We start from the raw sequence: 26258 nt of genomic DNA on the forward strand, positions 1-26258 counted from the left end.
CGGGCCCGCCTCATTTGGACGGAGGCAGGCCTGCTGGCCAGACGAGCGAGGAGCTGTCCGGTCCAACTTGGAAAGTAAGACTAAGGGGGTTCCGGGGTGGGAGGGTTCGTTGGGGGGGGGGGGTCCAGCAGGAGGGGGTGGGTACCCTCCTGCCGGCGATCTTAGGGGAGGCCATTGGGAGGACCGGCAGGAGGGGTTGGGTACCCTTCTGCTGCGATTGTCGGGAGGGCCGTTGGGGGGGTCTACAGGAGGGGTTGGGTGCCCTCCTGCCGTGATCGCTGCCTAACCCACAGGATCCTAGGGCCTGATTGGCCCAAGCACCTAAGGCCCCTCCTATAGCGGGAGTGGCTTTAGGTGCCTAGACCAATCAGGCCCTAGGATCCTGTGGGTTGGGCAGGGTAGGGGCGGGCCCGCCTCATTTGGACGGAGGCAGGCCTGCTGGCCAGACGAGCGAGGAGCTGTCCGGTCCAACTTGGAAAGTAAGACTAAGGGGGTTCCGGGGTGGGAGGGTTCGTTGGGGGGGGTCCAGCAGGAGGGGTTGGGTACCCTCCTGCCGGCGATCTTAGGGGAGGCCATTGGGAGGACCGGCAGGAGGGGTTGGGTACCCTTCTGCTGCGATTGTCGGGAGGGGTTGATCTGACAAATGAGGAGCACGGTGAAACACAGGTAAATAGCGGTTCCTAGAAGGGGGTACATTGGCCCGCGGGGACAAACCTGTTCACCGTTTCCGCGGTCGGTGAATGGCCTTGTCCCCGTCACCGCAGCGACTGCTAGTTTTCTTCCCCGTTTTCGGCGGTGACCCGCGGCTTAAATGCGGTGGCCGCGGGTAAACCGTCACCGTGTCATTCTCTAATAGACACACCGAGGGCAAATATCTAGGAAATGGTCATTTTCGGAAAAAATAGATATTTTTCTGGTTTTTAAAAATGATCATTTTCTCTATTGGATTTTTGGATGTTTTTTCCCAAAATGTCTAAAGTCAGATTTAGACATCATATTGAACATGCACCTGATTGTATTTATTATTGACTAGGGGGTGTGATTTTTAGAGATCCAAAAAAACAAAAGAAAAAACAGACTGTGGAGAACAATGATCTTGATGAGGCATTTATTATAACAAAATGAAAAATCCAACAAATAATGTACACTATGGGCTCCTTTTACGAAGGCACGTTAGTGGTTTAACGCGCGTAATAGTGTGCGCTAAACCGCCGGCCGCGCTAGCCGCTACCGCCTCCTCTTGAGCAGGCGGTAGTTTTCTGGCTAGCGGGGGGGTTAGCGCGTGATGAAAAGTTGCGCCTTCGTAAAAGGAGCCCTAAGTGAATGACTGACGTGTGATGTGATGCGGACCCTACACAGTCCGTATTTTGGCAAAAAACCTTCTTTAGGGGTCCAGGTCAGTATTCACTCATTGGTATAAAGATGAAAAAAAATAAAACCTTGTCCGTGGAGACGCTGGAATGAATTAAAACACTTCTGCGGACAAGGTTTTATTTTTTTTATCTTTATACCAATGAGTGAATACTGACCTGGACCCCCAAAGAAAGCTTTTTGCCGAAACACGGACCATGTAGGGTCCGCATCACATCACACGTCAGTCATTCATTTAGTGTACATTATTTGTTAGATTTGTACTTTCATTTTGTTATAATAAACGCCTCATCAAGATCACTGCTCTCCACAGTCTGGTTTTCTTTTGCTTCATGGATCTCTGTTTTTCGACTGTGGAACATTTGGGCTTATGCTTTGTTTGCTTCTGTTGATTTTGGGAGATATCATAATTTTAAAAAGCACTAGTGAAAAAAATGGTACAATTTCATGTGGAAAATCAATAACTAGCTTTAAATTTTATGTTGAAACAATTTTTATTGAAGTATAAGAAAACAATAAGAACAACCAGCATGTAAAACCACTAGTAAATAGTAGATAGCACAATCACAATCTATCATCCCCCCCCCCCTTATCTCCCTCTCCAAACCTTTCCCCAAAATTGGTGATCGTTACAATTCCAGAAGAGAGGACTTTTACTCTGATATTTCTCTGTTCTAAAGTTCCATCCCAGTTCCCAAACAGCCCCATATTTAAGTAAACAGAGAAAGGAAAGAAAAAAACCAAACAGGAAAGAGAACTCCACACACACCCGGCCCTCTGCGCCCTGTAGTTTAGCAAGGCTCAAAGCTCAGTAAAAGGTATTTAAAATGTCACTACGAGCCCAAGGGGATAATGATTTGAATATAGGGTTCCCAAATGTGAAGAAATTGTCACTTTCATGTAGAGGCCACTTTCACGTAGAGGCATTGGAACGGGGATTATGGGATGTCAGATGGCAGCTCTCTCAAATGTTTTAGTTCTCCTCGACCCTGAAGAAAGTTTCCAGTGAAACATGCATGTCGGGAGAGGTGGCTTAATGGAAGATAACTATTGTGCTGAAGAATTACTTTAAAGCTAAGTGATAGTTATTTTAAGAATGAAGTTTATTTAGTGATAAGAAGAATGACAAGATAAAACATCACATATACAGTTAGGGCAGGATTAACCAATAGGCCAAGTAGGCACGTGCCTAGGGCCCGAAATGGTCAGGGGGGCCTGATGAAGGAGGGCATCAACATTGTTTTTTCCAAACGGCGATGGGCCCCTCCAGCATCGATCGGCAACGCGGGCCCTACCCCGATCGGTAACGCCCCCCCCCTGTCGATGGAAAGTAAGACAAGTAAGCAACGTGGGTAAGAAAGGCAACGAGAACTGTAATTGTGCAAGCGGTGTTGCTTGCCCAAAGCTTTCCTCTGACGCAGCTTCCTGTTTCTGCCTGGGCGCATGGTGGGGCGGGGCAGGGGGCCCAGTGTACTTGTGTGCCTAGGGGCCCTCAACAAATTAATCCTGCCCTGTATACAGTATAAGAATTCAATAAAAGTTACACCGATGGAGATGTGAGCCACCAGAAGTATGCTGTGCCTGGTTGAATTCTGAAGGTCCATACAAAAATTAAAAATTGTGTGCCGGTTGGTTCAGTCGGTAGTATACACCCCACATTCACACACGGGTGGATCCATGATTGGGATTATATACTAGTACTGGATATTTAAGACATAGAACTCATACCATCCAAAGAATCAAATTTAGGCAGATACTCCATATACTTTATTGTGCCCATGAAAGACAAACAATTAGAGACCAATCCTAAATCTGAAGTCAGTTAATACAGCAATAAAAGTGCCCCAATTCAGGATGGAAACTGTTTGTTCGGTCATAGCTCCAGGAGAATTCCTAGCCTCTCTGGATTGGACGGATGCTTACTTGGACATCCCCATACTTCTGGATCACAGGAAGTTCCTGAGATTTCATGTGCTGGACAGACATTTCCAGTTCTGGGCACTCCTTTTGGTCTGGCAACAGCACCTCACACCTTTACCAAAGTGATGGTCATTGCAGCAGCACACCTGTGCAGGTACATCCCTACTTGGCTAATCAGAGCTCTATTTAAGATTGAGGGTAAGAAAGCTGTGGTACAGGTTCTCCAACTCCTGCAAGAGCTGGATTGGATCATCAATTTTCACAAAAGCCACCTGGAGCCGACACAATCCCTGGAGTACTTGGGGATCTTCTTCAACATGGCAGAGAGCCATGTTTTTCTTCCAGAGCCACACAAACTGAAGATAAGATGCCAAATTTTGGAGTTTCTACAGCATGGCACTATCTACAGATCCTGGGCTCAATGGTAGCAACCATAGGGATTATTCCATGGGTGAAAGCTCATTTATGCCCTCTTCAGGACATGCTATCATGTGGGTCGCCACAGCTGGATTCACTCTAGATACCCCTGACCTGGTCAGAGAGAGCAAATCATATTTAGTGTTGGTGGCTCCAGATGGAGTTCTTGGCAAAAGGCTTGGCTCTCCTTATATCCTCTTGGGTGATCATGTCCACAGAGACCAGTCTTTACGGCTGGGGGAGGGGGGATCATTACAAGGGTCATCCAGCTCAGGGATGATGTTCGCCCTTTCAGAGGACATGGCCCATCAATCGATTGGAACTACAAGCCATTCATCTAGCGCTGCAGACTTTGGAGAACATCCTAGAAGGCAAGACTGTTTGGGACTTATGGACAATGCCACAGCTGCAGCTTATGTTAACAGACAGGAAGGCACCAAGAGTTTTCTGTTAAGACTGGAGACCCAGTTGTTTCGATGGGCAAAAGTCTACCTACAAGTTCTATCAGCAGCACATATAGCAGGAATGGACACTATGCAGGCCGACTATCTCAGCCGGCAGATCCCAGGCCCAGGGGAGTAGTCACTGTCCCAGAAAGCCTTCAATTGCATTGTATATCAGTGGGGATGCCTGATGTTCAATTTAATGGCATCAGGAGCAAAAAAAAAGCTTTCTTGCTTCTGCTGAAGATTTGAGCTCGGAAGCGCCGGCATGGACACTTTCATACAACTCTGGCCAGGAATAGGGCTGATGTATGCGTTTCCTTTGTGGCCTGTGATAGGTAGGGTCATTTAAAGAATAGCGATGCACCCAGGGTTAGTAATCCTTGTTGCTTCAGACTGGTTGTGTCAGCCATAGTATGTGGATCTGGTTCAGCTGCAAAGGGACCAGTGTCTGACTGCCACTTCACCCAAATCTCCTCTCACAGAGGCCAGTTGCCCTGGAGGATTTGGAATGCTTTGGACTTATGACTTGGATTTTGAGTGCGCTACAGAAAGGTAACTCAGATGTAGTCATAACTACCCTCCTAAGATCTGGGAAACTGGTGACAGTTGCAACCTATGCCAAGGCTTAGAAAATGTTTCAATGGTGGTGTGCTAAACAGAATGTGGAGTCTCTCACCTCTCCAATGTCAGTGGTTCTAACTTTTCTTCGGGATGGTCTTGAGAAGGACCTGGTGGAAGGTTCCCTCAAGTTGCAGGTGACAGGCCTCTTGTGCTTTAGGGCTCAAGTGGAGAAAATTTATTTGCCCTCTCATCATGATATAGCTAGATTTTTGAAGGGGACATTGCAGCTGCATCCCCCTGTAAAGCATCATTTCCAACATGGAATCTTAACATTGTTTTCCGTGCCCTCAGAAGCATTACTGATGGATCTTACTGGAAAGACAGTTTTCCTAGTAGCTATTGCCTCAGCTAGACAAGTCTCAGACCTGCAGACTCTGTTGTGCAGATTACAGAGGCTGGAGTCTTTCTGTGCATGGTACCCTCCTTTCTACCAAAGGTAATTTCAGCCTTCCATATAAATTCAGGAAGTCCAACTACCTGCATTCCATACTAAGGGCTCGAAGAATAAAGACAAAGTTTTGGCATTGTTTGATGTGAGGAGAGTCCTCCTCCGATATCTCGAGGTGATGAATAATTTCTGTCTTTTGGATAATCTTTGTTCTAACAAGTCCTAGCCTTCCTGGGAAGCCAGCTTCTAAGGCTTCCATTTCAAAATGGATTCGCATGGCCATTTCTTCCCCATACTTTGGAAGTGGTAAGAGAACATCGATTGCTTTAAAAGCTCACTCTACTAGAAGCATGGCATCTTCATGGGCAGAGTCCCAGGCAGTTTCACCCAAGATTTGTAGGGCGGCCACTTCATCAACCCTCCATACATTCACAAAATTTTACAGAGTGGATGTGGCAATATGAACGGTTGCCACCTTTGAGTCATCGGTGCTAGCAGCAGGCTCATCTTCCCTGCCTTAGACTCGAGAGACTGCTTTGATATGTCCCACTGGTTCAAGACTCATATGTCTTTTGTACTAGAAGGGAAGATTAGGTTCTTATCTCAATAATCTTCTTTCTAGTAGATAGGCATATGAGTCTTGAAGGCCTGCCCTGTTAGCTTTCATTTAGCCTGCTTCATGTCTCAGACATGTATGTATTTCCAGATGGTTGGTTTTCTTCTGTCGGACAGGTCCAAAGAGTGATAAGATATCTCTCTATTATGAAAAGGCAAATGAGAGATTTTGAGAGCTACACAAGTGTTAGTGCTGGTTGTACTCAGGTAGGCAACTTGGTTGTTTCCATCTTGTTTAGTTTAGGTTCCTATTTGCATTGTTTATGTTCCTATTTGGTTGGTTAGTTGGTCATGCCCCACTATCTTATTTTTCCTCTTACAGTGATGGTCAATTGCTTTGGTACGAACCAAGGAACTACAGCACAGCCCAATGAGACAGGAGGCAGAGCAGAGAGAGAAAAAAAATGTAAATGCCTTCTACACAACTTGTGACTAGAGGTAAATAATCCACTTGTTCAAGACTCATATCCCTTTCTACTAGAAAGATTATTGAGGTAAGAACCTAATCTTCCCGTAAAGAAGGTTTTTTTTGAAATACAAATTGTGAGAAGTATATTGGTGAGCTTTTGCAAACCAGGGGCATAGCCAGACACCCAATTTTGGGTGGGCCTAGACCCCAGTTGAGTGGGCAAAAGATCCCATCTTTCCCTCTCCCACCCAGGTGAGGCAAAGCAATTCTGTCTGGTTGAATCCCTCCTCCGCCTCCCCCCCCAACTGCTTCTGCCTATCTTTCAAAGAACCAATCTTCATTGGCAGCAAGCAGCGTGACTGATACATGCTGATCACACCAGCCCCACAGCCTTCCTTCTAATACACTCCGCCTCTGAAGAAACAAGAAGTTGCATCAGAAGGAAGGCTGTAGGGCCAGTGCAAGCAGCATATATAAGTCATGATGCTCACTGCCAATGAAGATCAGCCATTTAACGGTACATGGGAGGAGAGGTTTGGGGAGTTTAAAGCTGATAGAGCTTAGGATCCCCACCAGCTACCTCATAGATATGCTGCTATTGAGTGGGCCTGGACCCACCCATGGCTATACCACTATTGCAAACAGGCCTTTAGTATTATCACTAGTGATGTCAGTCAGGCTCTGTTTACTAAATAATGCAATATACTTAGATATGCTACTTGAGGTGGCATTAATTGTTGAACATTTATGGTTAGTGTATGGTATGTGAATAACATGAAGAAAGACTTGGCGAAGCTTGAAGAATGTTCTGAAATTTGGCAACTAAAATTTAATGCTAAGAAATGCAAGGTCATGCATTTGGGCTGCAAAAATTTAAGGGAGCAATACAGTTTATGGGGTGAAGAACTTATATAAGTGCACGACAGAAGAGCGGGATTTGGGTGTGATTGTATGTGATGATCTTAAGGTGGCCAAACAAGTTGAAAAGGTGACGGCAAAAGCTAGAAGGATGCTAGGTTGCATAGGGAGAGATATGGCCAGTAAGAAAAAGGAGGTATTGATGCCCCTATATAAGACTTTGGTGAGACCTCATTTAGAATATTGTGTACAATTTTGGAAGCCGCACCTTCAAAAAGATATAAAAAGGATGGAGTTAGTCCAGAGGAAGGCTACTAAAATGGTATGTGGCGTATGGGGACAGACTTAAAGATCTCAATCTGTACAGTATACTTTGGAGGAAATGCGGAGAGGGGAGATATGATAGACGTTTAAATACCTATGTAATGTAAATGCGCATGAGTCAAGTCTCTTTCATTTGAAAGGAAACTCTGCAATGAGAGGGCATAGGATGAAGTTAAGAGGTGATAGGCTCCAGAGTAATCTGAGGAAATACTTTTTTACGGAAAGGGTGGTAGATGCGTGGAATATGCTCCCGGAAAAGGTGGTGGAGACAGAGACTGTGTCTGAATTCAAAAGGGCCTGGGATAGGCACATGGGATCCCTCAGAGAGAGAAAGAGATAATGGTTAGTGCGGATGGGCAATCTAGATGGGCTTTTATCTGCCATCATGTTTCTATGGTGACTACTCACACATTAACAGATGCATTCTCCATATTAGGTGGCTAATGTGGGGATTACTGTATGCTATTAAGATACCATATTACTTGTTAGCAAGCATTAATTGCTTCATTAACAACATCTTAGGAAACGGGTGTCCAAGCATCTCAGTGTCATTAATATAACAGTAACTCTTGGTCTCTGTTGTGATAGTAAATGGTAATAATCTTTCAGTTTGTTCCCCATAACAGCTGTACATTCAAGGAATAAGATCAGACCAGAAGAAATCATTTCAAGAAATGGCATTTAACCTAAACATGACTGAAGAGAGTCCAGAAGTGTGTTTAGAACTGCACTTGGGAATTAGCTATATCATAAATGTTACAGTGCCATTTGTACAGCTCTTGGTACGAATCATCATAACAACTCCAACAGATGGTAGGTACCACACTTTGAATATGTGTATGGGATTATAGAAGAAGATTGTTGATCTAAGAAAAAGAAACATTCCATTTCATTGATAACATTTCTGGCATCTAATTTGAGCTCTTTCAAGGCACTGTACACAACATGATTGACTGGAGAATAATGCTTGAAGCTAAAGTACTTACTGAGTTTTAGGGTGTTTTGATACATTCCACTTTATTTCAAAGTTCACTTAAACTTAAACCTGATTTAAGAAGGCATGTAGGCACCTACTTAGGGAGTCTTATAAAGACACATAGATACTAATATGTCTTTATAAAATACTAACGTAAGCAGCAGATGCATGACTAACGTAAGCAGCAGATGCATTACTTTAGATGCATGACCATTTACTCTTGTCCTTGAGCAGACATAAATGTCTGCACCTAGATTATTCAAGTACTTGTATAAATTAGCATATTGGATAATATACATATGCATTTGCGAATTCTGCCCCAAGTGCATGCCTACAAAGACTAGGGGACACTCAATGAAGTTACAGGGAAATACTTGTAAAACCAATAGGAGGAAATTTTTATTTTTTTAAATTTTTTTTATTTATCATTTTATATATTGATACATATACATTACTTGTATAAGAAAATAAAGAGAGAACATCACAAAAGTTTTTTAAAAGGAAAAAAAATATATCTGGATACTATCCGTTTAATAATTAAACCAAATTTCGCTCTTAATTAGTCCACATTCTGGAGGAGAAACAATTCACATTTATGAGAGATATTTATAATGGATTAATATCGAAAACCATATTTGTAGAGTACATCTTCTTCTTACATTACTATGGGATTGATCCTACATTCCCTTCAGAGATATTTGAAGTTGTTATTCCCTTTCCTTCAAGAAATAATTGTAATTGTGAGGGCTCAAAAAATATATATGAATGTTGGTCCAGAAGAATCTTACATTTGCAAGGATATCTCAATTGATATTTGGCCCCCAGCTGTATTTCAAACTGTTTCAGTTCAAGGAACCTCTTCCGTCTGGTCTGAGTTGCTTTTGAGACGTCTGGAAACATACTGATCTTACTGTCCAGAATGGTCACTTCTTTCTGCCTGAAAAACAGTCTAAGAAGTGCCTCTTTGTCTTGTTGAAAGACAAACGCAACCACAAGAGTAGTACGACAGATTACTTCATCCACTGAAGTTTCAAGGACTTCTGTTAAATTCAAAGGATTAGGAAGTTCAGGAGAAACTTCTGAACCTAAAGTTTTCTGTTTTGATACTGGCAAGTAATATATTCTATGTAAAGGAGGTAGTCCGGCATCAGGATATTTAAATATATCTTTTAAGAATTTATAAAACATTTCCTTAGGAGGTGTTGTTAACACCTTAGGAAAATTAAGAATTCTTAAATTCAACATTTTCATATAATTTTCAAAGTTTTCCATTTTCCTAGTATAGAGTAGTCTATCCTGCAGTATAACAGTCTGAGAAGCTTGTAAACTTTGAAATTTCTGATCCAAATTATGAACCTTTCCTTCCTGATCCTTCAATTCCTCCTGTAATTTGTCCAATCTCCTTTCTTGAAGAGTCACCTGAGGTAGGGTTCCTGCACATAGTTTGTACAAAGAGTCTAACGCCGTCCAAATAGACTCTAAAGTTATTTCAGCGGGTCTTACCAGAGGAAGGACTGTTGAAGCTTGTCCTTCACTCGCTGAAATCTCAGCCACCTCCTCCGATGTAGTTATTCCTGCCGAGAGCACTTGAGGGTTAGGCAAGCCCTCCAGCTCCATCGGCGACGCCATCCGTCCCTGTGGAACCGCCTCTATTCCCCAGTCTCGCGGCTGCAGAGGAGATGGAGGTCCCGCGGGGCTGAGCGAAACTTCGCTCCCGAGAGCCGAAATCTCTCTCCGATTCGGCTCAGCCGGCACGCCCTGTGGCGAAGATGTAAAGAAGCGGGTTATTCCCTCCTGCCTCATTGAGGCGGATCCCAGCTGCCGGGCTGAAGCAACCGCTCTGCCTCGTCTTTTCGGCATGTCGGCAACAGAGTAAACCCGATAGAGGTAGGAAATTTGTGTTTCGCAGGACCTCCATCTCCTCTGCAGCCGCGAGACTGGGGAATAGAGGCGGTTCCGCAGGGACGGATGGCGTCGCCGATGGAGCTGGAGGGCTTGCCTAACCCTCAAGTGCTGTGTCCAGCCCCAGCATTGAATATCCAGGCACAGTTCAGCAGCTTGTGCTTAGGTGGGTTTATCTGGCTATGTGCATTAGCAGGCCAGCCGAAGAAAATCGGCGGTATAGGCTAGCTGGCAAGCCCAATATTCAGCGGGAGGTAGCTGACCCAGTTCACAAAACGGCTCATTGTGGTTTTCCCCTTGATTGCCCATTTTCTGATCTGGCCTTGCAAATTAGTTAAAACCCCGTGCAAAGTAGCCAAGCGATTGTAAAAAAACGACAGATACCTGTCATTAACTATTACCGACAGGTCTGCCTATTAGTTTGTTTTTTTTGTTGTTTTTTTTTAATGGCACAGATATTTTGCTGGGCCTTATTAAAGTAATTTTTGTAAATGGAAATTATTTGGGTTTGCAATAACATAGGATTTGAATATTATAGAAATATTCAAAAAGTAATGTAGAATAAAAAACATTTTGATTGCATAGGGATATGGGATTTTGCATTGGGATGTGGGATTTATGTTTTTGTTTCTTAATTACATAGAATATTATTTTCTATAATTGTTCCTTCAAATAATTATATGAACCTTTTTTCCCCACATAAAGTCTCTTATAAAATTAAAGGAAAGGACCACCTTTCTGTGGTTACAATCAAAGTGATTATATATCTAGAGATTCTTACAGTATTTTGTACCTGGGGTGATGGAGGGTTAAGTGACTTGCCCAAAGCCACAAGAAGCTGCAGTGGGAATTGAAACCAGTTCCCCTCGTTCTTAGGTTGCTGCACTAACCAGTTGGATACTCCTCCACTCCATGCCTAAAGGTTTGCATGGTGTGAGTAGGAATCATAAATTACATATGTATTTTGTAAACTACAAGTGTGAATGTACACATGTGTTTACATTTGTGCCTGCTTCTGAGTAGATATGTCTACAAATTCTGTTAGTTGGCAGACTAACCACTATCTGCAAGTACTGTGGGTCTACTGCTGGTGATTCTGGGGGTGCTATTTTGGTGGTGGTGCTGTTAATGACAGGTCTAACATGTTTTTTCATTTGTTTTCTATGGGCACAGATGTGTGTGTGTGTGTGTGTGTAGCACACATATAATATCTGCCCCAGGGGAGGGATCTTAAGCATCTGAGCCAATCAGGACCTTAGGCCCGCCCTGTTCATCTTGGAATGCACCGGGATAGGCACACCATTTTGGAGTGACAGGCCTGACGGTAGGAGGGAATGGGTATCTGTCTTGCTGTCTGCTTTACATAGAGGTACATGAGTGGTTCAGGGGATGTGGGGGGGATGGTTCAAGGGGGGTGGGGGGCATCCCTCCTGCCAATTTTTTTGTAAAGTGGGGGAAGGGTGTCCTGGCAGGAGGGTTAGTTCAGCTCGGCAGGAGAGGGGGGTTTGTGGTAGCAGGAGGGAGTGAGCATCCCTTCTGCCTCTATTTTTGTTCTGGGGGTTTTAAGGGGGGGCATCATCGGGGGGGAGGGGGGGCTCAACTTTTTTTATGGGGCAGATATTGTGTATATGTAACACATATACAACATCTGTGTCATTAGCTGTCTATGGCTTTTTTCTGTTTTTTGCTGAGTGGCAGGAGGCTGCTTTGGGGCTTCACCTGCCACTCAACTGTTCAGGCTTCCCCAAACTGGCTCTGCGTATGAGTGAGATAGGATTATGGCTGGATAGGATATGAGTGGATAGGATTATGGCTGCCCTCTACAAAACTCATTTGCATGGGAAGCCATTTGAACATGAATTGCCGTTTAGAAATCGGCCCAGAGCGACCTGCACGTCTTAATGGCCATTTTTAGTGCATTTAGCTCTGTGTTTGGGGCATGGCAGTCACAAACCATGATCCATGTCTTGGATCTTGTCAGCCACTAGCCCACCTCAGGTCTTTGGGAACTAAAATACTATTCATTGTATGCCTAACACTGTGAAGTAACAGGGTTCCGGATCTTTCCTTTTGAGTTAATAAAGAATTTTCCTTTACCTTCTATGCTTGTGTGTGACTATTTATGTACCAGGCGAGACCCCGCCTCACTTGCGCTTTTACATACCCCTTACAAGTATCCTACGTCATGTTGTTTATGGGTGTTCAGGCAGCTCTCCTTTGACAGCAGTAAGCATCTATGCTCTTGTATGTTAGGATGGTGATGCTCTATCTGCTCCTCTCAGCTGTGGCAGCTGCAGATACAGACAACAACAGCTTCCATAAATCAAGTTTAAAACAAAGACCTTAAGAAAAGCTGCACAAGGACAGATAATGACTTAGTTGTAAATAGTGGTTTTTCTCTCATAGGCACAAAAAAAGAAAAGCATTTAAAAATCATCCATCCCATGGACAATGCATTGCCCTGAATGGGTCTTCTCCCTCCATAACTTCAGATAGTGAAAAATTGCAGGCAGACCTTAGGAAACCGGAAGACTGGGCATTCAAGTGGCAGATGAAATTTAATGTGGACAAATGCAAAGTGATGTACATTGGGAAGAATAACCCAAATCATAGTTACTAGATGCTAGGGTTCACCTTAGGGGTTAGTGCCCATGAAAAAGATCTGGGTGTCATTGTAGACAATATGATGAAATCTTCCACCCAATGTGCAAACAAGATGCTAGAAATGATTAAAAAAGGGATGGTTAACAAGAATAAGAATGTTATAATACCTCTGTATTGCTCCATGGTGCAATACATCTCATCTCATCTCATCTCAAGAAAGATATAGCGGAACTAGAAAAGGTTCAAAGAAAAGTGGCCAAGATGATAAAGGGGATGGAACTCCTCTGGTATGAGGAAAGACTAAAAAAGTTAGGGCTCTTCAGCTTGGAAAAGAGATGGCTGAGGGAGATATGATTGAAGTCTACAAAATCCTGATAGATTTTTCACTCCGCCTAAAATTATAAAGATTAGGGAGACACTCAATGAAGTTACAGGGAAATACTTTTAAAACCAATAAGAGGAAATATTTTTTCACTCGGAGAATAGTTAAGCTCTGGAATGCGTTGCCAGAGGTTGTGGTAAGAGCAGATAGTGTAACTGGTGTTAAGAAAGGTTTGAACAATTTCCTGGAGGAAAAATCCATAGTCTATTATTGAGAAAGATATGGGGGAAGCCACTTATTGTCCTGGATCGGTAGCTACTTTTGGGAGTTTTGCTAGGTACTAGTGAACTGGATTGGCCACTGTGAGGACAGGCTACTGAGCTAGATGGACCATTGGTCTGACCCAGTAAGGCTGTTCTTATGTAAAGTATGCACCAAAATTTCAAGGTGGCACATGTGGGCAGAGCTTAGGTGGGCCATGGGCATATCACTACTAGATGTGCATAATTTATACAACACTATCAGTTGCACATGCTGCATGGCAGAGTTAGGTGTGCCAACTTTCCCCAGCCATTGACCTGCCATAAGTGAGCATGTTGAAGTTCTGGCCTTAAACAGCCTGGGCCAATTAGAGCCCCAGGATGCACTGGGGAGGGGAAGGCCCATTATAAAGAGGTGGGCCAGCTGGCTGTAGGGAATAGGCATCCCTTTGGTCAGCCAACTAATTCAAGGTAAGGGGGGGAGGGGTTGGAGGCAAGGGGGGCGTCGTGTGGCAGCAGGAGAGAATGGGCATCTCTCCCGCTGCTGGGGGGGGGGGTTCACTTGGCAGCAGGAGAGGGTGGGCATCTCTCCCGCTGAAGGGGGTGTGTGTTGGTTGGCAGCAGGAGAGATTAAACATCTCTCCCGCTGTTGTGTTGTGTATTTTTTTCTTTTTTGCGTTTATTCTGCACATGTGCCCATCGCTGGTCATTCAAATTTAGCGAGTCTTCGCTACTCTCTGTCAACCTCATTTGCATGAGTATTTTGGGGAGAATGACTCACTTTTTTAAATTCGCTACCAGAACGGCTGTGATAGCAGCTCGTCATTTTTTAACGCAGTTTTTTTTAAGAATCTAGGCCTTAGTCTGACTTCCTTCTCATATCCCCAGTGTTAAGAATTATTTGTGCTTCCCCATGCTTTCTTGAATTTTCAATGTCATTGTTTCCCTCAATCATTTCTTTTGAAAGGCTCTTCTATAAATCTGCAATAATGCCAAACATAAAAGCAATTTTGTCCTTGAGGAGTCTATTTGTGAGCTTTCCTGGACCAGTCACACTTACGCCATATTCAATTTATAATTTTCTCTAAAATTTTCCTTGACATAATTACAGACCTGCTTCAGTTTACATAGAAATATTCTGTACTTGAAAATGTGGTGATCCTGGAAAAAAACCAAAAGTGCTGCTCAGGTCTTCCCTGTCAAGGTGACTTTGCAGTTGAGCTATTAAAAGATGATATTGTGGCAGGACAGATGTAGGTTGAACATATTTATGCAGTGCTATTAATGTCGTTTTTTAAACAAACCATAGTTACTTTTTTGAGCAAATACAGCAATTGCTATTAGGACTAGGAGACCTGCATTCTCTTTAACAGTTTTTAATTCTACTCTCTTCCTTAATCATCAAGTGTGGCATATCCTAAGATCAAGTTCAAGTTTCAAGTTTATTAGGTTTTAATATACCGACCATCAAATAAATATCTGGCCGGTTTACATTACAATAATAAAAAAAAAATATAGGTAAGAAAGAAAAATTTAATATAATAAATATTTAGAAGTACATATAGTGTATATTAAAACATAAACAAGACAAACTTGATAGTGAGGAGAGAGGTTTATGGGAGGGTAAAGTTACATTGTAGAGAGAAAAGGGAGAAAGAGGGAATGGGAATAAACATTTGGGTGGGGAAAAGTCTTTTTAAATATAATTTTTGAAGGTAAATAATTGAAAATATCAGGAAAAGTAGAGAATAAACTGAAGTGAATGCATCGCGAAATAGAAAAGTCTTTAGGCCTATCTTAAATTTATCCAGTTGTTGCTCGTCGCGAAGAGGTTGTGGTAAAGAGTTCCACAATGTTGGAGCAGAGACAGAAAAATTTATTTTCCGTGTGTAGTAAAAGTGTTTTATAGAGGGGATCAAAAGGAGATTTTGATTTGTAGATCTTAAAGTACGAGATGAACATTGGGGAATGAGGAGTTTATGTAGAAATGAAGGTAGATGGGAGGATTTTATTTTAAAGGTCAAAAGGATAATTTTGTATGTGATTCGGTGTGCCACAGGAAGCCAGTGAGCATCTTTCAGAATTGGAGTGACGTGATCATATTTACCCAGTTTATAAATGAGTTTTATAGCAGTATTTTGAATCAGTTGGAGATGTCGGATTTCTTTTTGGGGAAGACCGTTAAGAAGGGAATTACAATAGTCAAGGTGAGAAAAGATCAGTCAACAAGGTCATTTCTAACGAATAATTAACCAAAGTAGCAAGTGTAATTACTAGCAGCACCAAAAGGTCAGTTTTCAAAGGGTTTAGAAGCCTAATTGTGAGAGTAGGTGCTTAGGGGATAATTCTATAACCAGGCGCCCTTAGACTGTATGGCAGGAACCTATTCTGTAATGGACCCTTGATACCTAGGTTCTAGTCTAGCATAACCCAGTATTTACATGCTTAACAAATAGGCACCCATACTTCCATCAACCATAGAGCTGTCATATATGCAGCAGGGACATATGTAACTTAAAGGGAGCAGTTCTTGTTGCAGTAACTTCAGCTAGAAGGGCAAGTGAGCTTCTAGCATTGGCAACCTGTGAACCTGCCACTTGGTTTCATTATAACCAGTTCATTCTAAGACCCCATGCTAAATTCTTCCTGAAGGTGGCAATGCCTTTCCACATCAATAATCAACAGAATAGGCAACAGTATTGTGGTACCTTGCAAGTCAGCACCCATGATGGTGATGAGGTCCTGCAGAACAATATAGACCAGTGGTTCTTAAACCTGTCCTGGGAGACTCCCAGGCAGTTGGGTTTTCAAGATATCCCTAATGAGTATGCATGAGGAAGATTTGCATATAATAGAGGTGATAGGCATGCATATTCTTCCTGCCACAGGGAATATGCATGAAAGAAATTTGCATATAATGAAGGCAGTGTTTGAAAATCAAGAATTTGCATATTCATTGTGGATATCCTGAAAACCTGACTGGCAAAGGGGTACTCCAGGAACAAGTTAAGAAACACTGATCTAAACCAAGCAAATACTGTACCATTAATACCTTTTCTGCCAGTAGTGGTAGCATGATATTGTGGTCCACAGTGTCAAAAGCTGCTGAGAAATTATTTTCCTTAATTAACTTTCAGTCATGCCAATAAGAATAAAAAGATTGACATTAACATAGGCTCTTCATACTGGTATCCCCAGTTACTTAGCTATTCTTACCAGTCCTTAAGTTCCTACTCATTCTCTGACCATTGATTGATCAGACTGGTGTTACCTGCCCCATCCAAGGTGCATTGGAAATTCTTCTTTTTTTTTTTGCCTTAGCTCCTTTTTATTGGAACAACTTATCTTTGAGCAGAATCATCTGTAGTCCATCCTATTTACCCTTTTTGTATCAGTTTGTATTAGAACTTATATGATTTGTATGTAATGTCATATTTTGTCCACCCTTTCTTTTATTTTTTATGCATTGGAAAAGTGTTATACGCGTTGAAATATATGATACTGCGTAGATAACAAATCTTATTAAACTTGAAACTTGAACTTGAAACTTGATAAGATATTTAAATCTTAGATTAAAATCCTATTTATTTTATCTTGCTTTTAACAGTTAATTTTACAGTGAATAATGCTGAAAGACAGAAGGCATAAGCAGACACCGTCATCTTTGTATACTGTTTTCTATTTTTGTAGATTATATCATTTCTATTTTAATGGAGTTCTTTTTCTATCTTTTGAATAGTTTTCATGTATTTTACTTAGACTTGATTTCAAATTAGGTGGTATAGCAAATCAGAAATAAACACAAACTTCTGAAACTATTCAACTCTTTGCTCTAAGTTAGATGGCATTTCTTAATGTTAACGATAAGAATTTATAATAGATTGAATACTGGTTTTCCAGTACTGAAAACTGTAGTAGTAGATATGGTTCTTCCCTCTTAGACGTGGCATCTTAACAAATAAAGTAGCAAGCACTGGCCTTTAGTAATTACTCCATCCATTTAATAATGGATTTGTAATACTTGTACAGATATTATGCAATGTAATCATATGTCTTTTCAAGTGAAACTAGCACAAAGCAGTTTATCTAACAATAATCTTATATAAGACCATAGGTGCCTGCTCCCTAGGTGCTAAAGCACCCCCATTATTCTTTTCAGGACTGCCCAGACATCAGAGCTTAAATCTTCCAGATGTAGAGCTGCTGCTTTTGCCTACCCCTGCAGCCTACTGACTAGTACTGCCCGATTCAGGAAAAAAAATTTTGATTTGATTTGATTCAGCCTATTGAATTGGTTTTTCAATTTGATTCGATTTTCCTGCCCAATTGGGTGTTTTTTTGGGGGTTTTTTTTTCAAACATCATGGTGGGTTTATTTTGTAGCCTCTTCACCCCCTTTGCCTTCTCCTAACCACACTGGCGCTGTGGTGTAAACAAAATAAACAAACAAAAAAGACTTTTCCTCTCTGTTAAATCCTAGCTCACGTTTGCGGTCTAACACCAGCTCTGGCAGGATACACATTTCAAATCTGACATATTGTAATCACAAAACAGAAAATAAAATTAGTTTTTCTACCTTTTTGTTGTCTGGTCATTATTCAAATTTTGTTGGTCTCAAGCTCTGGTTGTCTTCTGATAACTTGCTTGCCAGGGTCTCCTTCTTTCTTCTTTCTCCGTGCTAACCATCCATCTGCCATCTCTGTCCTCCCCTTCCATTTCCCTTCCTTCTCCAGGAGATCTGGCATCTTTCCTTTTCTTCGTTTCCCTCCACAGATCCACCTTTTCTTAACTACCCTTTCATCCAGCATCTCTCCATCCTTTACTACCACCCCAGGGTCCACCATCTTTCCCTTTCTTTCCCCAACTACCCTCCTATCCAGTATCTCTAGCCCCCCCTCCACACCATCCCTTGTATCCAACTTCTCTCCCTTTCTGTTCCTTCCCTTCCTAAATCCCATTGTCCATCATCTCTCTCCCTCTCCTCTATTTTCAGACCCATTATTTCTTCCTCCCCAAAGTCCGGAATATACACATCTCTTTGAACCCATCCTTCCTTCCCTCTGTGTACTTCTACACCAGGGTCCCCCTCCCCTGAAGGTCTATCCCCCTGTGAAGGCCTGCATCCTACCCCTAAATGCCTGTGCCACCATCCCTGAAGGCCTGTCCCCCCCCCCCTTAAAGGTCAGACAGTGGACAAAGGTTTGATCCAAAAGTTTGTGAAGAGGAAGCTTGAGGGATTCAGCAGGAGGTTGAGGGAGATGCATGGTCTCGAGATACTCCTTGGAAAACTTGGAGCCAGTGTCAAGTTGAATGTCCAAATCAGCTGCCATCTGTCGTAGAAATGATGAAAAAGACAGTTGATCAGCAAATGCCTGGCCTCGAGAGGGACTCGAGGACGTCAAGGCCGCATGCCCCAATGAGGAAGTCGATCTAGATGGAGACAGAGAGCCCACCGGGTCTTCGAGTTCCAGAAGCGGAAGGGTCGAGGTATGAGGTGGGGAATATGGAAGAAAAGGCTGCTTCCGATGAGGCGAGGCAGGCCTGGATGAATGCTTCGAAGAATGCCTCGATCGATGATGCGAGCTGTGGCATGAAGCAGGTCTCGACAATCGAGGAGAGCGGGTCCCCGCTGAAGCCCCTAGAGAATGGATAGGGCTGGAGGCAGTGGAACGAAGCATAGGCTGTTGAGTGGAAGAACCACGAGACACTCGCAAAGACTCTGCTCCTTGCATCGAGTGTACGGGTTCCAATGGAGGCATGGGAAAGACTCTGCTCCTTGCGATGCATGCCGAGACGCCAGACCAGACACTCGCAGAGACTCTGCTCCCTGCAGAGAGTGTCCATACGACTGAGGCATAGGAGGCGGCTCGACATCGCAGGAGACCTCTGCATGCCCAGGCTGGATTTGTGAGAGAAGCTTTGGCCCCATGGTGGTAAAGAGCTGAATGAATTGCTTCTCCAATAAGGTCTGGAACTGAGGAGACGTGCCCAATGCCGGGTGAGAAGGCACTCGCGCATGTGCTGGGACTCGAAACTTTGAGTATCTTCAAGCAAGTCTGCTTGTGAGGCGTCCGCATCGGGGCTCCGTTGGATCACGTCACCCACTTGTGAGAATAGCTGCCTGCTGTCCCTGGATAACACCTGTTAATGGTAAGTAACTGTGCTTTAGGTACAGTAGATATTTTCCTGGGGCAATTCTGTACCTTCGTACCTTAATTTAAGTGTCATTACAGGGATGTTCTTATTGCCAGTTTTATAACAGAACTTAGGGCTCCTTTTATGAAGCCGCGTTAGCGGCTTTATCGTATTCACCTTTGTAGCGCTCGCTAACACCCGTGCTAGCCGAAAAACTACCGCCTGCTCAAGAGGTGGTAGCGGCTAGTGCGGTCGGCAAATTAGCGCGCGCTATTACATGTGTTAAAACCGCTAACGCAGCTTCGTAAAAGGAGCCCTTAGTCGTGCCTATGCTATTATAGAATACTAGCATAAAGGCTTGTTAACACGCCAGAACTTCAACATGCCTACTTATGGCAGGTCAATGACTGGGGAACTTTGGCACATCTAACTCTGCCATGCAGCATGCACAACTTTGCATGCACAACAAATTGTATAAATTATGCATATCTTGTAGTGACATGCCCATGGCCCATCTATGCTCCACCCACATGTGTGATCCCTTGAAATTTTGGTGCGTACTTTATAGTGCTTAGTGCTTAAGAACTCAATTTTATAAATGGTGCCAAAAAATTAGTACTAACTAAAAATGCTATAAAAGGTGCTCAGATTAAGGGGCCATTTATAGAATAGTGCTTAGCACCAGGATCTGTGCCTAACTTAAGACCTGATAATTTACATCAACTAAATCCTGGTGTAAATCCTTGTGGCTAAATTAAATATATCCCCCTTATTCTATAACAGTGCACATAAATTACAGGAATGCCCCAAATCCATCTAGGACCCTACCATGGCTATGCCCCCTTTTTTTGGAACTCTGCATAAAATTTACATGCTGATCCTGACACCTAAAAATATGAGTGTAAATTTTAATTGAGGCCAATTAGTGTTGATAATTATTAGCATTTAATTATTAGCACTTAATTATTGGCTCTAATTGGTGCTGCTGCTTATTCAATTGTATGTGAAAATTGGGTGCATTCTCAAATTTCCATACACTATTTTTAGCGCCATTTATAGAATTAGGTAATACGTATGTAAATGCCAATAGCTGATGCCAGTGACATGGATATGATGGTATTCTATAACCTGCGTGTGTATTGGAACTTAAGATTAGGCACTAGCTTAGAGAATTGCCCTTCAAATTTGTACCTGAAGCAATAGAGGGTTAGAAGGTCATGAAGTTATTCATCAATCTTACGTCTGGGATGACCTCTAAATTTTTTAAAAAAAGTTCTTATCCTTTCAATTTTGCCAGAAAAAAAAAAAGAGCCATTTTTCTTTCTTGTATTGCAGTAAAGGAACATGCTATGGATGACATAAAAATAGTCAATGAAACTTGCTTGACTTGGAAAAGACATGCGGAGAAGAAGGAAACATATTTGGTATGTAAGGTGCATGATAGATTTCAAAGAAGGTGATTTCTCTGTTCTAGATAAGAAGTACATTTGTTCAAAAATACTAGAATCATGATTTTTTTTTTTCAATGTCTAATAGGGAATAATGGGAATACAAGATTCAGTGAAGAAAATATTGTTGCAGGGTTAAAACTCAAAAACCAATCTTAGCAACATACACATCTTCTGAAATATCACCATGTGTGCTCTTGAAGCGTTATATATTGTACTAATAGCAGTTTGTCATGGTATTCTCTTTCAAATGCTTCACTTGATAAATGCTTATCCAATTTTTTTTTCAAAGTTGAAAAGAATATTCAGGAAAATTTGCAAGGAATATCTGATTTGAAAGGTTCTCTCTTCAGACCATAATATAACATAGGGGTCCGTTTACTAAGGCGCGCTAAATCAGCTAGTGCGCCTCAATAAAAGTGAGTCTGCTGGGACAGATAAAGGAAAATATTTGAGTACCTCTAAGCCAGTGGTCTCAAACTTGTGGCCCGGGGGCCACATGCAGCCCGCCAGGTACTATTTTGAGGCCCTCGGTATGTTGGGTTTAAAAAAAAAAAAATTCTTTATTTATCAATTTTCAAATTAAATTATAAGAATTAACTCTTGTCACAGCAATACAGCATGAAATTTAAACTAAGGAAATCTTTAAAGAATTAAAGAAAACAGTCAAAAATGTAATGTCCGACAAACCTCTGGAAGTTGCATCAGAGACGACCTTTCCGGCAGCCATATGCAACTTCAATGCTCCGGCTGCTGTAAGAAGGCAGTTTAGACATCGCTGGCCACAGGTAAAGGGCAGGGAGGTTTGTCGGACCGGGCCTGGTGTCCGTGGGGGTTTGTGTGTGTGTGAAAGTGCTACGAAGGTAAGGGGCAGGGAGAGAGAAAAGGAGGAAAGGTGGGGTGGAGAGGAAAAGATGCTGAAGGGAAATGGGTAAAACAGAGTGGGGAGAAGGACGCTGAAAGGACGTGGGAAAGACAGAGGGGGGCAGAAGGATGCTGAAAGGACATGGGAAAGACAGAGGGGGGAGAAGGACGCTGAAAGGACATGGGGAAGACAGAGTGGGAGAAGACACTGAAGGGAAATGGGGAAGAGAGAGTGAGGAGAAGATGCTGGCAGGGAAGAAGACAGGGATGCCAGACTATGGGGGGGAGTGGAGGGAAGAAGATGGGTGCCAGACCAATTTGGAGGGGGGGAGAAAGGGTGAGGCACAGTAACAGAGCAAATGGAAGACACAGAGAGAAGAGAGACAGTGGATGGAAGGAATTGAATGAAAAGATAAGGAAAGCAGAAACCAGACAACAAAGGTAGAAAAAAAAAAATTATATTTCTTTTTCTTTTTGCTTCTAGATAAAGTAGTATATTAGCTGTGTTGATAAAAATTTATAAACAAAGCCCTGCCAGCTGAACATCTCTTTCTCTAGTTCAGCAGCCAGAACTTTAATTTATAAAGAAGGAATAAGCTAAATATTGCAGTACTGAGGCTTGTATGTATGCTGCGGGGACGGTGACGGGGCGGTGAATGGGATGGCAGTGACGGTGACGGGGCAGTGAAAGGAATAGTGGTGACGGGGCGGTGAAGGGGACGGTGGGCCAGGGATGGTGCAGTGACGGGGACAGATTTTTTCCCTGTGTCATTCTCTAGTATACAGTCAGGAGAACATTTCAGTGTTTCAATAAGATATCTTTTAAACATCTCAATAGAAGATACTCCCAGGGACTTAGGAAAATTCAGAAGATGAATATTCAATCACCGATTAAAATTTTCTAATTGTTCCACCTTGTGGTTCAATTGGATTTTGTCCTTAATGAGTCCAGAGGATAAATCTTAAAGTTTTTCCACTTTATCATTAACTTGTTTTAAATTTTTTGAAAAATTTTCTTTAGTCCCTTCCAGTTTAAGATCCAATGAATCAACTGTACTTACTAAAGTTGCAATTTCTTGTGAAGACTTGGCCACTGCAACATTCAGGCTAGAGAGAGCGTCCCAAATGCTCTCCAATGTAACCACTGGCAGCTTGATCAGTTGGAAGCTGGTTACTCTGTCAGCAACCAGGTTTCCCTGCTCATTCGTTGGTCTCGTGGCTTCTGCCCCTCGATCCGGGGTTTCCCCTGCAACTTTCATTCGGCAGAGCTCCTCATGTCGCGATTGAAGCAGGACGCGGTGGGGGAACAGCTGCTGAGGGAGATAATGATGTCTCCAGGGCAAACTCCTCCACTTCTCCTCGTGTGGAGGGTCAAGCCGCCAACACCGCAGGAATTTCTATGGGGTTCAAAATAGTCGCGAACTCCCGAATTGACCTCTGCATTGGGGAGGAAGTTTGAGGTGTCGAGGGATCCGCCCGAACTATCCCCTTGCGCTTTGTATGCGGCATCTGGATACAGGTAGGAAAAATGCACAAAATGCTCTCAGGTCCGTTCAGGAGCGTGAGTAAGATGGATTCTCGGTAACCCTAACCCTTACTTCAAGAAACTTCATTGGCTTCCGATCGAAGCAAACCCCGCCTATCCCGAAGACCTTTACTTTTCACATTCCCTATGCCAAGGGGCTGTCATTTCAAAAGATTCCTGGACCGAACTCTTGCCTTTCAAGCAGGAATATGGAGCAACATCCTAAGTGTTCTCCTCTTGAACTCTCAGTCATACCACTCATTTAGAAAATCACTAAAAACCACCCTATTCGACAAATACTTCTAACAGCCTGAGCCCCAGCCCCTTCCCAGCTCTTTCCCCCCAGGCCCCATTCCACTTCCTAAACTACACACTCTCCCCCACCTGAAAAAATCCCCCAGTTTGCATAATCCCCTCAACTCGCTCAATCCCATGCCAATCCCAATGCATATCCTCTGCTTGCTGGCTCCCACTCTAATCCAATGAATCATTCAAAGATGCCTCTCTTTATCCAATGCCATTTCTCTCTTATTGCTTTAAGCTCTACTGGTTTGTTCCCTCTCTAATCAAATGCTGTAATATCTATACCTAACTTTGCACAGTAAGCTCACTGTACTCTGTTACTATTTGTACACCGTCTCGAACTGAAAAGGTATGACGGGATATAAATAAAACTATTATTATTATTATAATCACAAAAGTAAAATAAAACAGTTTCTTGATCATATGTCTCTTTAGCTATAAATAACAATATTATTATTAAGACAGCCAAAAGGAAAGATTTATAAATTATAAAGTTTTTGGATGGTCACGTGATGCTGTGAGCTGAGCGGCTGCTTGCTCGTTCGGCTCCGGAGCCCTGCACCTCGCATCGCGGCAATTTAAGCGCCGGAACGAACGCTTTATATCCCCCTTGCCGGCGGACGTAGCGCCTTTTCATATGGACAGATTTTTGGCACACTCACCTGCCCAGATGACATCTAAATCTACAAAAAAGGATCGGGAGAAGGTGCGGACCGGAGAGGACAAGATGGCGGCCGTGCCTCGTGCGGAGGCTCCGGCGGCCACTTTCTCGCCCGAAATGTTGTCGGAGCTGCAGCGGGTGATTCTGCAGGCGCTGGGGCCGCTCATGGACACAATCTCCTCTAAATTGACTAAGATGGAATCTCTCCTTGAAGACCATGCCAAGCGCGTCACGGAATTGGAGACGCGGGTTTCGGCGGTGGAGGACGGAGCCCTAGCGCTGGACACGACGGTGTCCACGTTGACGACTCAGCTCCGTGTCTGCCAAGATAAACTGGAGGATCTAGAGAACAGGTCTCGTCGTGGCAACTTGAGATTTATAGGATTACCTGAGACTATTGCTGATTCTGTACTCCTCTCGGTGGTGGAATCCTGGTTAGCCAGTGAACTGCCAATGCCTGCCTCCTTGGGCCCTGCCAGATTTGAGAGGGTACATCGTGTGGGCCCTCGGGCTGGAACTGACCAGAGACCCAGAGTGGTCATTGGCAAATTACATAATTACAGGCATAAAGTGGAGCTGCTGCGTGCATTCAGAGCTAAAAAAGAATCTCTGACCTACGACTCCTCTCCTGTGCGAGTAGCCCAGGACTATTCTGCTGCACTCACTGAAAGGCGTAAAGTGTTTCATCCTCTCTGTTCTAAACTGGTAGAGCAAAAGAGGAGGTTTATGTTTCTTTATCCTGCAGTCCTGAAAATTCATCAAAATGGAAAGTGGCATGTATTTGACTCTGCTGACTTGGCGGGAGAGTTTATAAACCGTTCTGACTCTAATGCAGGGGAAGCTTGATCATGTATCATTGAGTTTACTGTTCGGCTGGTAATGGGGGTTTATCATACTGTAATACAAGTTCGCTGTTGTTTGTTCACTTACTTTGAAATTCTTTGCGGGGGCAGGGCTCTGACAGCCTCTGAGACGTGACCAGCTTTTCCAGGGCCTGGAGGGTTTTGGGAAAGTGATGGACCTAGGTGGGGGGGAGATTGGGGGAGGAGAAGCAGGGGTTGGGAGGAGGGTGGGGGATGGGTTGGGTGGGCCGGGAGAGGAGGGGGGGATTGGTTTAGGGGGGTTGGGACGAGTGCCATACTTCTGTATATTCCTGTCCAGTGCAGGTTCTATGCTTTTTCTGAGTCAAGCTACATCTCCTACATTACTGGTTTGCTTGCAGATTAGTTTTCCCCGGTATGGCTGGGAGTCGGGGGGAACCTGTACGTGTTATTGGGCAAAGTACTTTTCTTTGCACGACTCATGACTCCATCTACTTTTCGTATTTTATCTTGGAATGTTTGTGGGATCACCTCCCCTGTGAAGCGTAGTAAGATTCTGCAACGCCTTCAACATCATAAAGCTGATTTAGCCTGTCTTCAGGAGACCAGACTTTCGGACTCTGAACATGCTAAGCTATTAAGAGGTTGGGTGGGCCAGGTTTTCTATACTTCCTCCTCCAATAAGAAAGCGGGAGTGGTGTTGCTGGTAAGAAAGGGATTTCCGGGGAAAATTGAACAACTCTACAAGGACGTCTTGGGGAGGACCTTGTTTTGCAGGGTGACTATGTCTGGGTCTACCTTTAACTTGCTAATGCTCTATGCTCCCAACCAATATGACCACTCCTTTTTTGCCAACTTGGTGAGGAAGGGAGTGCGTGATCCTACTAATCCTTTGATATTATTGGGGGATTTTAACCAGGTGCTAGACCCAACAATGGACAGAACTGGCCCGGGACCTTCCCAATCCGGTGGTCCTACCAAGGGAATCCCATACTTGTGTGACACCTTAGATCTTATTGATTCCTGGCGTGTACTGCACCCTACGGAACGGGACTATACGCACCAGTCT

General features: G+C 43.3%; 1 protein-coding gene across 14 annotated transcripts in view; it reads left to right on the forward strand.

Annotated features, from left to right (window-relative positions):
* SUSD1 (sushi domain containing 1) overlaps nucleotides 1-26258 on the forward strand; it is a 236561-nt gene that overhangs the window by 87013 nt on the left and 123290 nt on the right. For 13 of the 14 annotated variants that reach the window (XM_033926260.1, XM_033926156.1, XM_033926166.1 and 10 more), the window contains 2 exons: nucleotides 7996-8182; nucleotides 20903-20991. In XM_033926260.1, coding sequence (XP_033782151.1) covers nucleotides 7996-8182; nucleotides 20903-20991 — 276 coding nt within the window. The remainder of the gene's footprint in view (nucleotides 1-7995; nucleotides 8183-20902; nucleotides 20992-26258) is intronic. The other variant, XM_033926270.1, reaches the window with a different exon arrangement.

The sequence above is a fragment of the Geotrypetes seraphini genome, chromosome 1 (assembly GCF_902459505.1).
Source record: "Geotrypetes seraphini chromosome 1, aGeoSer1.1, whole genome shotgun sequence".
Taxonomy (NCBI): Eukaryota; Metazoa; Chordata; class Amphibia; order Gymnophiona; family Dermophiidae; genus Geotrypetes; species Geotrypetes seraphini.